The sequence below is a fragment of the Hyperolius riggenbachi genome, chromosome 6 (assembly GCF_040937935.1).
Source record: "Hyperolius riggenbachi isolate aHypRig1 chromosome 6, aHypRig1.pri, whole genome shotgun sequence".
NCBI lineage: Eukaryota > Metazoa > Chordata > Amphibia > Anura > Hyperoliidae > Hyperolius > Hyperolius riggenbachi.
The window spans coordinates 128,551,711-128,567,250 of record NC_090651.1 but is presented as its reverse complement, the minus strand read 5'-3'; the positions used below and the strand labels follow the sequence as shown (position 1 = coordinate 128,567,250).

Genomic DNA, 15,540 nt, shown 5'->3' with positions numbered 1-15,540 from the left:
GTGTGTGTCCTCCTAAACAGAGTAATATATTTTGCATGTTGTAGACATAGGTGTCCTGTAAGAGCTATTCTTGCTTATTTCAGCTCAATGATTTAACATGACAATAAATATTGAAGAACTGAGGTTTATATTTAATCACTGTTTTGTTTGCAAAAGGTTTAATATATGAATACTCATAGATGGTTTTTATTTACCACTTTTCTTAATTATTTTCCAGGTTTGTTATAGAGCTGTGTGAGCCAATACAAGTAAAGCAGCTGGACATTGCCAACTATGAGCTGTTCTCCTCCACTCCAAGAGATTTCCTGGTTTCCATTAGTGACAGGTAGTATTATTGTATATATCAGTATGGGAAATTGGGGAAAGGAGAAGAAAGTTTTAGTCTCTGTATTTACCGGCTTTTCATTTGGAAGCTTGTTTTTCTTTTTTGCTGCTAAAGCTTCTCTGCCATTAAATGTCACTAGTTTAAAGAGAATCTGTATTGTTAAAATCGCACAAAAGTAAACATATCATAGCGTTAGGGGACATCTCCAATTCCCCTCTGTCACAATTTTGCCGCTCCCCGCCGCATTAAAAGTGGTCAAAAACTGTTTTTAAAAGTTTGTTTATAAACAAACAAAATGCCCACCAAAACAGGAAGTAGGTTGATGTACAGTATGTCCACACATAGAAAATACATCCAAACACAAGCAGGCTGTATACAGCCTTCCTTTTGAATCTCGAGATCATTTGTGTGTTTCTTCCCCCATGCAGCTCTCTTCCACTGAAGAGTGACAGGCTGTGAGTCTTATTGTTTCTTTCTGCAGACAGCTCTGCCCTTGTCTGTAATTCCTCAGTATGTGAAAGCCCAGCCAACTTAGAGGAGGATTTATCCAGCTTGTAAAAGATAACAGAGCTGAGAAGCTGCCACAATCTAAATAACACATACTGGAGTGTGCATAGATGGGGCCTGGAGGGGGGCGTGCATCACAGAACCACAACACTGAAGAACTTGGCAGCCTTCCAGACACAGGGCGATAAGCCGACAGGGGAAAGATAAGCTGATTTATTACAGAGATGGTGATAGTAGAAAGTACTGCAGTAAGCCAGACCACATTAGAATAGGTTTAGGAAATTGTAGGATGGTAGAAAACATAATTACATTTTTGTTACAGAGTCTCTTTAAGGTACTTGGGTAGTTAAAGGGAACCCGAAGTGAGAGACCTATGGAGGATCACCTATTTCTTTTCTTTCCAACAATGCACATTGCCTGACTGTCCTGCCGGATCCACTGCCTCTAATAATTTTAGTCATAGACCCTGAACAAGCATGCAATTTTTTTTCTAACAATAATTTACATGCTTGTTTCAGGTGTGTGATACTACTGGCCAGAAAGATCAGCAGGACTGCCAGGCAATTGGTACTCAATTTAACCATATGTCCATATGTCTGGTTTAATTTAACCTAGAGATAAAGTTTAAATAGAGCGAGAGTAATAGCTGTGATAGACATCGTTCACTGCAGTCTGTGCAGTGAATGAAGTATTTGAGAGCACTTCAGTTCTGTCTGTGATTACTCAACACAAAAATTGATTTGCAAGGAGACTTTGTAAGAGGCACATAACTAAAGTGCTGTTCAGTTTCATTTCCTGCATCAGTTGCAGTGAGAGTTGTCTATACCAGACACTCTTCTCGCTATATTTGACTGTCACTAGGTTAAAGCATTTCTATTACAATTTGGATTTGAGCATCACAAGACTGATCATCATGCATGTTTTTCATAGGGAGTGCTAAGCAAAAGCTAAAAGCAGTGTGGCAGGCCGGAGTGGAGACCGTGATGGGGAATGTAGATCTTGGTTATGGTTATCCTCAGCCACCTCCTTATTTTGTATAATTCTTGTCTGTATGTCACGTAAACTTTAACAACTAAGTAAACACATTTGTAGTGTGTTGCCCTTTGTTTCTTTGACACTGTGTCAAACTTTTATTTCATCCTAATTAAGTGGTGCTTATGTTAATGGGATGAGTTAGAACATCTTTCAGGTTTTTGATTTCTGTATCTCTGCTGGGAAGATAAATTCTTATTTCCTGTTCTACTTACATTCAAAGCACCCGCATCACTTGATTAGCAAGTAAGTGGCAATTAGGACCATACAGATGTTCTAACGTATACAAGTCAAATTGGGAAGTTCAGTTTTAAAGTAAACCTTTTCCAAAACTGATTAATCAGATTAAGAAACCCAGATGAATATAATTTAAATATATTATTTGTGCTTGGGTACAGCTTTACAATGGACCAGGAGTATAACATATGGTAAAAATGTCTTTTATACAATACTAAATAATCAATACTTTCACGGTTATAAACTGAATACACAGTAGTACAAAGTATATCTCCTGTATTGTCAAATGAAGTCCTTATTATGTACAGTCACCTGTCATACTCCTGGGAGCTGCAAACTTGTCACTGCTGCCTAGCTCCAGGCTGACCTAGCTGTCATAAACTTACACTGTCAGCTCCATGAAGCTGCCCCCCCCCCCCCCCCTTTTTTTTTTTTTTTTTTTTTTTTACAATCGGCACAATTGAAAAGTCTATCATGTTTGATTAGTGCCAAGTTTCTGCCCATTTGTGCTGCAAAAAATATTTGTGCTGCTTTTGTAGATAATAGCAATTATTTTTGACCCGACATTAACCCCACTCAGCCCCTGTACAACAGCCTACTGATCCAGTGGGATGCAAAAGTTTGGGCAACCTTCTTAATTTTCATGATTTTCCTGTATAAATCGTTGGTTGTTACGATAAAAAATGTCATTTAAATATATTGTATAGGAGACGCACACAGTGATATTTGAGAAGTGAAGTGAAGTTTATTGGCTTTACAGAATGTGTGCAATAATTCTTTAAACAAAATTAGGCAGGTGCATAAATTTGAGCACCACAAAAAAGAAATTAAATCAATATTTAATAGATCCTCCTTTTGCAGAAATTACAGCCTCTAAACGCTTACTGTAGATTCCAATGAGAGCCTGGATTCTGGTTGAAGGTATTTTAGACCACTCCTCTTTACAAAACCTCTCTAGTTCATTCAGGTTTGATGGCTTCCGAGCATGGACAGTTCTCTTTAACTTACACCACAGATTTTCAATTATATTCAGGTCTGGGGACTGAGATGGCCATTCCGGGTACCTGAAATTTCACATACTTGGTCATTGAGTGACTTTGTGTCAAGGTTACAAAAACTGGGTTAACTGCAGCCCTTCTTCACTGTTAATGGCAGGGTACTGGGTGACTGGGATTAATATTCAGAAAAGTGGGTAGAACCTAAAAAAGACAATCAAAATTCACCTGTTGATTTTCAAGGGGAATATTAAAATTGCTGCCATTCTTGCACTGTTAATGGCACAAGCCTCAAACCTGGTGCAGTTGGTCATTGGGTCACTGGGCTTCAAATTCAGAAAAGGGCTTGGAGCCACAAACAGCTAATCATAGTGACTGTGTGTCCAGGTTACAAAAAGTGGACAGAGCCAAAATCAAATTTCACTGGGAAAATATAAACTGCAGGCCTTCTTACTCTGTTCATGGATGGGTTCTCAAACTTTGCCCAGATGGTCATTGGGTGACTAAGATTCATTTTCAGGGAAGTGGTTGGAGCCTATAATATAAAAATCCACCTGTTGATTTTTAAGGGGAATATTTAAATTGCTGCCATTTTTACACTGCTAATAGCAGATGCTTCAAACCGGCTACAGTTGGTCATTGGGTGACTGGGGTTCAAATGCTGGAGAGGGGCGGAGTCACAAACTGCCAATCTGATTTATTTAATTTCTATGGGAATAGCCAGTTCAGCCTATCTGGACGAGTTTTCTCGTCCAGATAGGCACTGCTACTTTCCCTGCGTGGTGCGCGCGATCGGCGCGCACCCGCCGCCCGCCGCTAGCCCCCCGATCAGTGAATGAGAATATAATTCCCATTCACCGATCTAACTTCCCCGCAGAAATACCGACGCTTTCTCTCCAGAGAGCGCTGTATTTCTGCCCCCAGGAAACTTTTCCCCAGCATTTTAGTTCCTGGATGCGAGATCGTTCGCATCCAGGACTTTTTTCACTGTGGCCATCTTGTGGCCAAATAGTAAACTGCACCCACATACATTTTTGATTAAAAAAAAAATAATAATTTTACATTTAAAATTAGCAGTTTCCCTCCCACACCAAAAATTACCCACATACACTTTTTTTTATTTAAAAAAAAAAAATACAATAAAAAAACAAAAACAACATAAATAGTTACCCAAGGGTCTGAACTTTTTAATTATGCATGTCAAGAGAATATGTTATTATAATATTTAAAATTATAAGCTTATAAATAGGGATGGACGCAAATTGAAAAAATGCACCTTTATTTCTAAATGAAATATCGGCACCATAAATTGTGATAGGGACATCGTTTAAACGGTGTAAGAACCGGGGACAGATGGGCAAATAAAATACATGCGTTTTAATTACGGTAGCGTATATTAATTTCAAACTATAATGGCCAAAAACTGAGAAATAATGAATTTTTTCCGTTTTCTTCTTCTTCTTCCTGTTAAAATGCATTTACGGTAAAGTGGCTCTTAGCAAAATGTATCCCCCAAAGAAAGCCTAATTGGTGGCGGACAAAACAAGATATAGATCAATTCATTGTGATAAGTAGCAATAAAGTTATAGGCGAATGAATGGGAGGTGAACGTTGCTCGGATGCATGAGATTTTCGGCACTGCGGCGCTGAACCGGATATACAAGTTATTGATGCCAAAGCTCACAAACTTGGTCATTGAGTGTTTGTGTGTTAGGTTTAGAAACAGTGGGTGGAGCCGACACCAGCAAAATACATACCCGGGCAGCGCCGGGTCATCAGCTAGTATGATATAATTAACTGACTTTTTTATCGTAACAATCAAAGTTTTATACAGGAAAATCATGGAAATTAACAAGGTTGCCCAAACTTTTACATCCCACTGTATGAAACTGGAATGGTTGGATAGTGCTGTTTGTGCTCATTTGTGCTGCAAAAATCATGATCTTTGTTGATAGTTTTTAAGATATTCAGATTTTTATAAAGGTGAAAAGTTCTCAGCCTTTGCAGTGTTGTGGGGGCTGAGTGAAGCGCTATCCAAACACGATGGAATTTTTATTTATATGTGTAGGGTGCATTCACCACCTAACATAGATCTGTGGAAGATAGGACTGTCCAGAACTAGGAAGAAGCCACATTGTCATTGCTCTCAGCAGCATGATGCTTGTCGGGGAATGGAGTTTCAGCACACTCTACTATATTACTGAAGAGGTGGTGGGGCAGTGAGATGAGTAGCACTAAGCCCCATTGTGGTTTGTTTATTTAAAGGGGTTTTACGTATCAGTTCACATTCAGTGATAGCCCTGACATTGGCCTCAATTCACTAAGCTTTATCAAACACTTTATCAAACGTTTGATAATTTACCTCATGAGTAAAATCTAATTTTGAATTCACTAAGGTGTTATAGATTTATAAAACATTAGATGAATATGGAACACCTTAGGGAATTCAAAATTAGATTTCACTCATGAGGTAAATTATCAAACGTTTGATAAAGCTTAGTGAATTGAGGCCGTTGTGTTGTCCAAGAATTTGGTAAAATGAGAGAATTTGTTTTCCCTTTTATAGATATCCCACAAACAAGTGGGTAAAGCTGGGCACATTCCATGCAAGAGATGAAAGGACTGTGCAGAGTTTTCCCCTGGATGAGCAGATGTATGCTAAATATGTAAAGGTAACCCTACTTTCTCTGAATACATTGTTGCATTGTTGTCCTAGACATCACATTTTTAATTTTATTTTTATTTTTTTACTATTCGTTATAACGTGCTCAAGTGCTGTGCTTTTTATTAGTGGGCACATTACTTATACTTTTATCAACACATTAATCATTAGCGCGTGTTTTTTTTTTTTTATTTATTGAAGAAATAAATAAACTTCCCTTAAGCTTAAAGTGAGCTGGTCATGTTAAAATATAAATCCTTTTGCCCATGTCAGGATAAAGCTAAATTCCGGCCATGTCATTTTGTTCCTTCTTGATTGATAAGGTATGGAGAAATCTAGGAGAGGGCTATTTACACTTCAGAAAATACTCCAGCATTCGGAATGCTGCATTAAATTGGGTATCTCAGCACCCTTGATTGATTTTGCATTCTAATCTGACAGAATGTAGTGATATATACAGTAATGTCTCATTATAGTAAACCTCTGGTTATAGTAAATAAACACAGTCCCAAGTCCTGACCGAATGTGCAGGTAGTCCTCAGTTTGCAAATAAGATAGGGACTGTAGATTTGTTCCTAACCTGAATCCATTCGTCGCAACACTGTGCCATCTCTGTCCCCGGTACCTCCTCTATGTCCGCTATGTTCTTCCTCTGCAACTCTCGCTTCCCCCCCTCCCCCTTCCCTGTGTCACCTTTGTCGTCATCTGTGCCTCCACTGTTCTTCTGCTCCACTTCTGCCACCTTTTGCGCCTCCTCCTGTCCTAGTGATGATCGTTAAGTGCTAATTTCTCAGGACTCTAAACTTTCTATATTGTAACATAGCTAAATGTAATTTTACCAAAAGACCATTTTTTTTTGGCAAGGCGTTTGTAAGTTGGGAACTACCTGAACAATGTATAAGGAATCCTGATATAGTAAACTATTTGGCCAGGTCCCTTGAAATGCACAATAAAGAGATGTGACTGACACAAAGCCTTTTATTACCAAGTACCTCCTTCCCTGAGCTGTTATTACCACTACTTCAACGAGCGATATTATATGTACATAACCATGTATTCCGATTCAGAGTTTGCAAGGAAGGTCTAAATTCCTGCAGCACAGGTGTTGATCACTCAGTCCTATTAATATGTGTATTTGAGTTGTGTTCCACCACCCGGCATAGGTTTAATGTGTGCACTATATTAAATATATAGTTATATAGTTATTTTGGTTGAAAAAAGAGATACGTCCATTGAGTTCAACCAGAGAACAAGGTACAACACCAGCCTGCTCCCTGAAATATCCCTGTTGATCCAGAGGAAGGCGAAAAAACCCTTACAAGCTGACATCTACAGCTTGAAGGGACAGAGCAAGAAATTAGGGCAATGACCAACTGTATTCCTCCCCTAACCCCCCCCCCCCCCCTCTTTCATGGGCCTCCTAGCAGGAGCAGAGGTGTTGCAAGACGTGTCGTGTTGTAGGATGTCCTGACTGTTGAATTTGCTCTGACCAGCTCACATTTAAGAAAGCATCCTTTTAGTTGTTCCTTAAGATAAAACTGTGAGAGGCTGAATCCTAGGTAAAAGGACACTCCTTTCCAAGGCATTGTAAAGCTGGGTCTACATGGCACGATGTGTCTTATCAATCGAGCCGCTGATGCGGCTCGATTGATAAGATCCAACAGGTCCGATCTCGCCACGGCTGATTCCCCGCGAGCGGACAACAGCGGGGAATCGAGCAGAAGATGAGCAGCGCCGGCGTGGACTAGGGGGTATCGATTCTGACGCACGAGCCGGGACGCGGCGGGTTCGCGCGGGGATGCGGAAGAGTCGATCCGGCGGCTAATCGAGCCGCCGGATCGCTCCGTGTAGACCAAGCTTTACACCAGTTTGTGTGATCTCTGGGATGTCCCAGCAAGATTGCTACCACTGATTTGGAACCTTTTCCTTTAATCTAGGTGATTGTATTGTGACTTTAACGTAGGTGCAGAAGTGATGTTTGACTTGGTATGGATGGGTATAAAATCTGATCAAATCTTCCAGAAATCTATAGTACAGCGTTCTGTACCAAATGTAATCTCAGCAAAAAAATCTAAATTACGATTGGACTGGACCGGAGAGAAAATTTGATTTATACACATCATGGTAGAGGTGGAAGACCAATTGCAGTTCAGTGGATTTTCATTATATTTCATGGTAAAATCTATTGAAAAATCTGTGTGCAGTGATGGCTGGATTTGATTTTTCTCTGATTAGACTGAGATCCGAGAGAGATTGATCTGTTTGCCACATGCAGTGGCAAATCTAAGCATGTATGCCCGCATTAAGGCTGCATAACATCCTGTCTTCAACAATGTTTTATTATTATGGAACAACTGCATTTTCCTTTAAAATATTTGAATAGAAGATTTTGTTTAATTTGACAGTAAGTAGCTTTGACACAAGTGCCCTTATGAAGAGAATAAGTAAACGAATGTAATCTCTGTAATATAAACTGTATGAAATGTTTTATAATTGGCATTCATTTGTGTAAATTCTCTTGGATTTTCTGTGCTTCTGTAGCTCTTGCTGGCTCTCCAGGGAATTGCTGAAAGGGCTGCTTATACCTTCCTGCCCTGTGCTAGGGAATTAGCCTGCGTTGCTGCAGCCAGATCACTCTCTATAATTAGTCTGTTATAAACACCTTAAATATGCTTGTTGGCAGCTTATCCTGTTTTCAGGCTGTACACACCTGAGCTCTCCATGCTGTACAGCTAGCATGTCTAACTACAGCTGCATTATTATTAGTTCAGCATGAAATGCTTTCACTGCTAGCATTGTATGCCTATTCCATGCTCACATGGTATTTTACTCCTTAGGCATTTTATTCCTTACTTAAATAGCAGAGCAGCTGCTTAACTCAGCATGTTGCTCGGAGGGTAAAAAAAGAAAAAAAATCTTCAAATAAAATTCCTTTCAAAGCTGTTTACAAGATGTATATTATGAATCCTTGATGTTTCCATTAGCTATTTTAATATGCACGTTAAACTGCACATGAAGCTCTTTCAGATGTGTGGCTGCCTTAGTTCTAAACCTATTGGCTGCACCTCCGTTCTAGGAATTGCACATTCTTGGCTATTTCTGGACTGACAACCAAGGCTAATTCCCTACCTGAACATCTGTACTGTTGCATAGACTTGCTTTCTCCAAAACTGGTAGATTTCTTTCTAATTATTAGAATCTTGGTCTGTAAAAGCAGCCTGGTAAAGTTGTAGTATTTGGTATTGATATTACGATTAGGGGGGTGTGTGTGTGTGTTTGTGTGTGTGTGTCCGTCCATCCCTGGGGGGGAGGGGGGGGATACTGCGCTACATTTCTACAGCTGCTTGTCCATGTTAATTGCAATATATTAACAAATGGTAAACTTTAATTTAACTAATCACACAGTTAATATTTTTAGTTATTTGAAAGCATAATAAAATATTTGGAAAGGGTTTATGCATGATTGATTTTTCTCTGCTAGTATATATGAGTGGAGGTATACTTAATCAAGCAAGCTCTGGTGTGGGTCAATATCTAAATACAAACTTCTTTACAGTGGTACATACTTTAAAGAAGTTGAGAATTTTCTACAGGGAATAGCTTCCTCAGCATTTTATATGCGTGGTGCTTTCTAGGGCTATGGAGTCGGTAAAAAAATACTCCAGACTCCTCACTTTATGAAACCTCTAACTCCAGGTACCTTAAATTGCTCTGACTCCACAGCCCTGATACTTTCAGCCTGTAAGTCTACCTGGATGCTTTTTTTAAATAAAAGGTATTTGTATTGCATTTCCTCTGATGCATGACTTGCTTCATGCATTGATTTTGTCTTGGTGAAGTCAGATTTTCGTACTTCCCGAGAGCAGTAAAAACTTGCTTACTGTTCTTCAGCCTCATAAACACGCAAGAGGGTTCTCAGCTGAGATGGACCTGTTTCTGTAAAGAACTTAGCAAGCATATCACGATCCTGATCTTCCCAGGTGCATTACCTAGAGATTATGCATTGATTAGAAAGAATACTCAAATCCCTCTAATTATTAAAAAAAAAAAATCAGTTTTACAGTGGGTTGCAAAAGTATTCGGCCCCCTTGAAGTTTTCCACATTTTGTCACATTACTGCCACAAACATGTATCAATTTTATTGGAATTCCACGTGAAAGACCAATGCAAAGTGGTGTACATGTGAGAAGTGGATCGAAAATTATACATCATTCCAAACATTTTTTACAAATAACTGCAAAGTGGGGTGTGCGTAATTATTCAGCCCCCTGAGTCAATACTTTGTAGAACCACCTTTTGCTGCAATTACAGCTGCCAGTCTTTTAGGGTATGTCTCTACCAGCTTTGCACATCTAGAGACTGAAATCCTTGCCCATTCTTCTTTGCAAAACAGCTCCAGCTCAGTCATTTTGTTAACAGCAGTTTTCAGATCTTGCCACAAATTCTCGATTGGATTTAGAACTGGACTTTGACTGGGCCATTCTAGCACATAGATATGTTTTGTTTTAAACCATTCCATTGTTGCCCTGGCTTTATGTTTAGGGTCATTGTCCTGTTGGAAGGTGAACCTCCACTCCAGTCAAGGTTTTTGCAGTCTCCAAGAGGTTTTCTTCCAAGTTTGCCCTGTATTTGGCTCCATCCATCTTCCCATCAACTCTGACCAGCTTTCCTGTCCCTGCTGAAGAGATGCACCCCCTGAGCATGATGCTGCCACCACCATATTTGACAGTGGGGATGGCGTGTTCAGAGTGATGTGCAGTGTTAGTTTTCCGCTACACATAGCATTTTGCATTTTGGCCAAAAAGAGCACCTTCTTCCACATGGTTGCTGTGTCCCCCACATGGCTTGTGGCAAACTGCAAACGGGACTTCTTATGCTTTCTGTTAACAATGCCTTTCTTCTTGCCACTCTTCCATAAAGGCCAACTTTGTACAGTGCATGACTAATAGTTGTCCTATGGACAGATTCCCCCACCTGAGCTGTAGATCTCTGCAGCTCGTCCAGAGTCACCATGGGCCTCTTGACTGCATTTCTGATCAGCGCCCTTCTTGTTCGGCCTGTGAGTTTAGGTGGATGGCCTTGTCTTGGTAGGTTTACAGTTGTGCCATACTCCTTCCATTTCTGAATGATTGCTTGAACAGTGCTCCGTGGAATGTTCAAGGCTTTGGAAATCTTTTTGTAGCCTAAGCCTGCTTTAAATTTCTCTATAACTTGATCCCTGACCTGTCTTGTGTGTTCTTTGGACTTCACGGTGTTGTTGCTCCCAATATTCTCTTAGACAACCTCTGAGGCCTTCACAGAGCAGCTGTATTTGTACTGACATTAGATTACACACAGGTGCACTCTATTTAGTCATTAGCACTCATCAGGCAATGTCTATAGGCAACTGACTGCACTCAGATCAAAGGGGGCCGAATAATTATGCACACCCCACTTTGCAGTTATTTATTTGTAAAAAATGTTTGGAATCTTGTATGATTTTCGTTCCACTTCTCATGTGTACACCACTTTGTGTTGGTCTTTCACGTGGAATTCCAAAAAAATTGATTCATGTTTGTGGCAGTAATATGACAAAATGGGGAAACCTTCAAGGGGGCTGAATACTTTTGCAACCCACTGTATTTACCTGGGGCTTCTACCAGCCCCCTGCAGCTGTCCCCAGCCCTCGCAGTCACTTGCGGATCCTCCAGTCCCCCGCCACCAGCTAGTTTTGTTTCGCCGACAGGCCTAGCCACATGTAGCTTTCTTTGTGTTCCCGTCCACAATAGCGTCCTGCGCAGGACGCTATACCGGACGGAGACGCGTGGCCAGGCCTGTGCAGGCCCAGTAAACCTGTTGGCGAAAACGAAACTAGCTACTAAGTAAAACTGATGTTTTTACGTAGGCTTAAGGAGAACCCGAGGTGGGGTTCTGACAATGCTATCCACATACAGAGGCTGGGTCTGCTTATATTGCCCAGCCTCTGTTGCTATTCAGATCCCCCCCAAGTTCCTCCTGCGTTCTGCTATCCCCCATAAATCACAGCCGCGCTGCCGACACGGTGTCACAGCGGGCTGTGTTTACATCTGTACTGTCAGTCTGTGTGCTCCCCCGCCTCCTGCATAGCTCCGGTCCCCGCCCGCGTCCCTTCCCGCTGATTGGAGGGAAGGGATGCAGGCTGGGACCAGAGCTATGCAGGAGGCGAGGGAGCACGCAGACTGACAGTACAGATGTAAACATAGCCCGCACAGTGCGGCTGTGATTTATGGGGGACAGCAGAGCGCAGGGGGAACTTAAGGGGGATCTGGATAGCAACAGAGGCTGGGCAATATAAGCAGACCCAGCCTCTTTATGTGGATAGCATTGTCAGAACCTCGCCTCGGGTTCTCTTTAAAGGGGAACTGAAGAGAGCGGTATATGGAGGCTGTCAGGTTTATTTCCTTTTAGACAATACCAGTTGCCTGGCAGCCCTGCTGATCCTCTGCCTCTAATACTATTAGCCATAGCCCCTGAACAAGCATGCAGCAGATCAGGTGTTTAAGTGGTTCAGACTTATAAGTCTGATCTGACAAGACTAGCTGCATGCTTGTTTCTGGTTTTAATCAGATACTACTGCAGAGAAATAGACCAGCAGGGCTGCCAGGCAACTGGTATTGATTAAAAGGAAATAAACATGACAGCCTCCATATACCTCTCTCTTCAGTTCCCCTTTAAGTATCCCTTTAAATCTTTTATCTAGTCAATCATCCATTTAAAAACCTGTATATATTTCCAAAATTGTGTCAATCACTAACACACATGCATTCCCCCGTAAGTGCTGTAGTTAAAAAAGCAATTAAAAAAAAAAAATTGCCTCCATACATCCACTCAATAAATATTCTGAGTTCAGCCGGCTCGATCTTCAATTCAGATTGTAAGGGTTAATGCGGCGCATTGCTCTGCTATCACTCATCTCATTCAATAGAAGCTTGCAATGTGGAGATTCTCCACAACATGCCATCCAAAATTGGTCCCACGTTATGAGTACATGAAGTTTGAAAAACTTCTTAGACTGCACTTTATAGTACCACTATTGCAAAACATTTTTAAAATTCATGTACGGCATATGCATATGTATGTAATGGACATGTGTTCCAGAGTACAATTCACTATAAATGTATTTTTTCCTACATTGCTGTTGTACAATCAAACAGATCTCAAATGCACTTGTTGAGTGGCAGTCACTCATTCCAAACAGCCAGAATCATGTGCAAGTGCATTTCTATACAGATCCTTACTATATACTTTTAGAAAGAATAAAAGCTGAAAATACCCCATGAGGAGATAACTAGTCCAAGTCCAAAGTCATATGTTTACCCACTGTAAGCAACAGCAACCGAGGACAAAAGTAATTTAAGTTATAGTGCATTTTACTGTGGGAGAGATGTACTTAGAAATGTGTACACTTGTATTTTAAGTTTTATAGTTTTTGGTGATAGAAGATACCTGATAAGTGACCACTATCACAGTCCAAACCTCATTTGTTCTGCTCCTATATGATTGCAAATGCTGGATATACTTGAACACAGACCCAAGCACAATCCAGAACAATGTTAAATATGCTCCAGTCCTTGGTATGCAACGGCAAGCAGTCAGACACAAACTCCACTATGTGAGCATGCGCAGTACAATGCAGAGTGGGAGACGTTGTCTCGCTCATAACACTCTTGTGGCTACAGTCGCATGCTTTTCAGCCAGTGGTGATGGGGCAAACTGTTATTGAACACTGTGGCACATAAAGATTTTTGCATAATGGTATCACCTGTGAGGATGGACCATGCTGCAGTCCGTCACCAACTGTGCTTTAATGGGATGCTGTTTAAAAGGGACACGGGGCTTCGGTAATAAAAATGTTTTGTGTACTATGATCTACTCCTCTATAATCACGAAGACTGTTCTCTAAGGGGTTCCAGCAAAAATGTAAAAAAATGTATACTTTGATAGTTGTCCTTTAATATGGGCAACCAGCAATAGGCCAGGCTAGTTATTTTTGACCGTTTGGTTTGATCTTGGGGAGTCTCCGGTCTCTCCTCCACCACGCTTTCTATGCCCATACGTGCTGCTCAGCAAAGCCAAATGTGCATAAACTGTAATTGCCTTCTAGCAGAAAACCAACTGAAAGGTTCATAAATCATTGGTTTGGCCGGGAGAAGAGGAGTGTAAAGAATAAGTCTGGGCAAGTAAGAAGCATCCTTATATACAGTACTTAGGCAAGTTCCTAACCCAGTATACCACAGTTCAGTCGTAATAAAGCAGCTACATACTGATCAATTACAGATCTACTGGTCCAAATACCACAGTTTTCTTAATTCAAATGATGTCCTCTAGCTGGGGCTGCCAGTGCACCAGATAGTTTTATGGCCCATACTCACGGGCTGCAAAAGTGGCCTGTCGCCAGCACACGTGAGCGTATGGGCGACTGGCCGGCGACAGCTCCTCGCCAGGTCCCTCCGCGTACACACGCGGAAGAGGGACCAGCGGTGCGACGGAAGCTCTCGCCGACGTTCCATTGAAACTTTCAATCGCCTGGCAACATCAGCGACGGCCGACAGTTCGGGGTGCGCGCCCGTGCGACGGCGCATACTCACGGGGCGTGTTGCGGCGACAATTGTAGCCCGTGTATATCTGCTAGGTCAGCTGACAACACGCACCCACACACAGACTAGCAACCTTTGTGGATAAAGTCAGGACCCACTAATGGATCAAAGTCTATATGGATAATTGGTGTACGCGCCACAAAAATGAATCCATAATACTTCACAGTTCACTGACAAGAGGCTGCAACAAAAATCTTAGGCTGCATGGTTATGCCAGAAAACCAGCTTCTGTTCTTAGTGTGAGTTCACACTACCGCTTTGGTGCACCACAACTTGAAATTATCCATCCAGGGATAAACCAATGCACAGACGTATGCAACACAGTGCAGGATTACCGCTGCTTCAGCTACTGATTCATGCGCAAAGCCTAGCGCTGATGGCACAGAATAAACTGTACACAGTTCCAGGTAACCAGCACACATAGACAGCATAGTATGTACAGCTTCGCTATGCACATCTTAAGGGATGTCATACATTGCCCGGATGGGCTCTCGCCACCGCTGGGCTCCGCTTGTCAAAAGACAGTCCTTATCACCTCTTATGTAGGTATTGCGGTAGTGCGCACTTCATGCTCTCCTGGATGCCACAACTTGTGTGGTAAGAGCTCAGCAAGCGGCACGTTGGGGCAGACAACTCCAGATTAGCGTGGAAGTATCAGCGGGGAAGCGTCAGCTGACCGGCATTTACATGACACGGCTATGCCGGTCACCTGACGCTTCCACACTGATGCATCCAAGCTGTGCATAGCGAAGCTGTACATACTCTGCTGTCTATTTGTGCTGGTTACCTGGAACTGTGCCATCAGCGCTAGGCTTTGCGCATGAATCAGTGGCTGAAGCAGCGGTAATCCCGCACTGTGTTGCATAAGTCTGTGCATTGGTTTATCCCTGGATGGAGAACATTCAAGTTGTGGCGCACTAAACTGAACTCACACTGAGAACAGAAGCTGGTTTTATGGCATACCCATGCAGCCTCTTTTCAGTGAACTGTGAAGTATTATGGATTCATTTTTTGTGGTGCATCCACCAATTATCCATATAGACTTTGATCCATTATTGGGTCCTGACTTTATCCACAAAGGTAATTGTCAAAAGCCTTTGAAACGTATGATGTGCTTATAATTATATTTCAGTACATCACATAAACCACTGAAACAAAGATCTATAA

The 15,540-nt window shown here is 41.6% G+C and overlaps 1 protein-coding gene across 3 annotated transcripts in view; it reads left to right on the top strand.

The window, feature by feature from the left end:
* Positions 1-15,540, top strand: part of SUCO (SUN domain containing ossification factor) — a 162,530-nt gene that overhangs the window by 85,034 nt on the left and 61,956 nt on the right. For all 3 annotated transcript variants that reach the window (XM_068239885.1, XM_068239884.1, XM_068239883.1), the window contains 2 exons: positions 218-325; positions 5,663-5,768. In XM_068239885.1, coding sequence (XP_068095986.1) covers positions 218-325; positions 5,663-5,768 — 214 coding nt within the window. The remainder of the gene's footprint in view (positions 1-217; positions 326-5,662; positions 5,769-15,540) is intronic.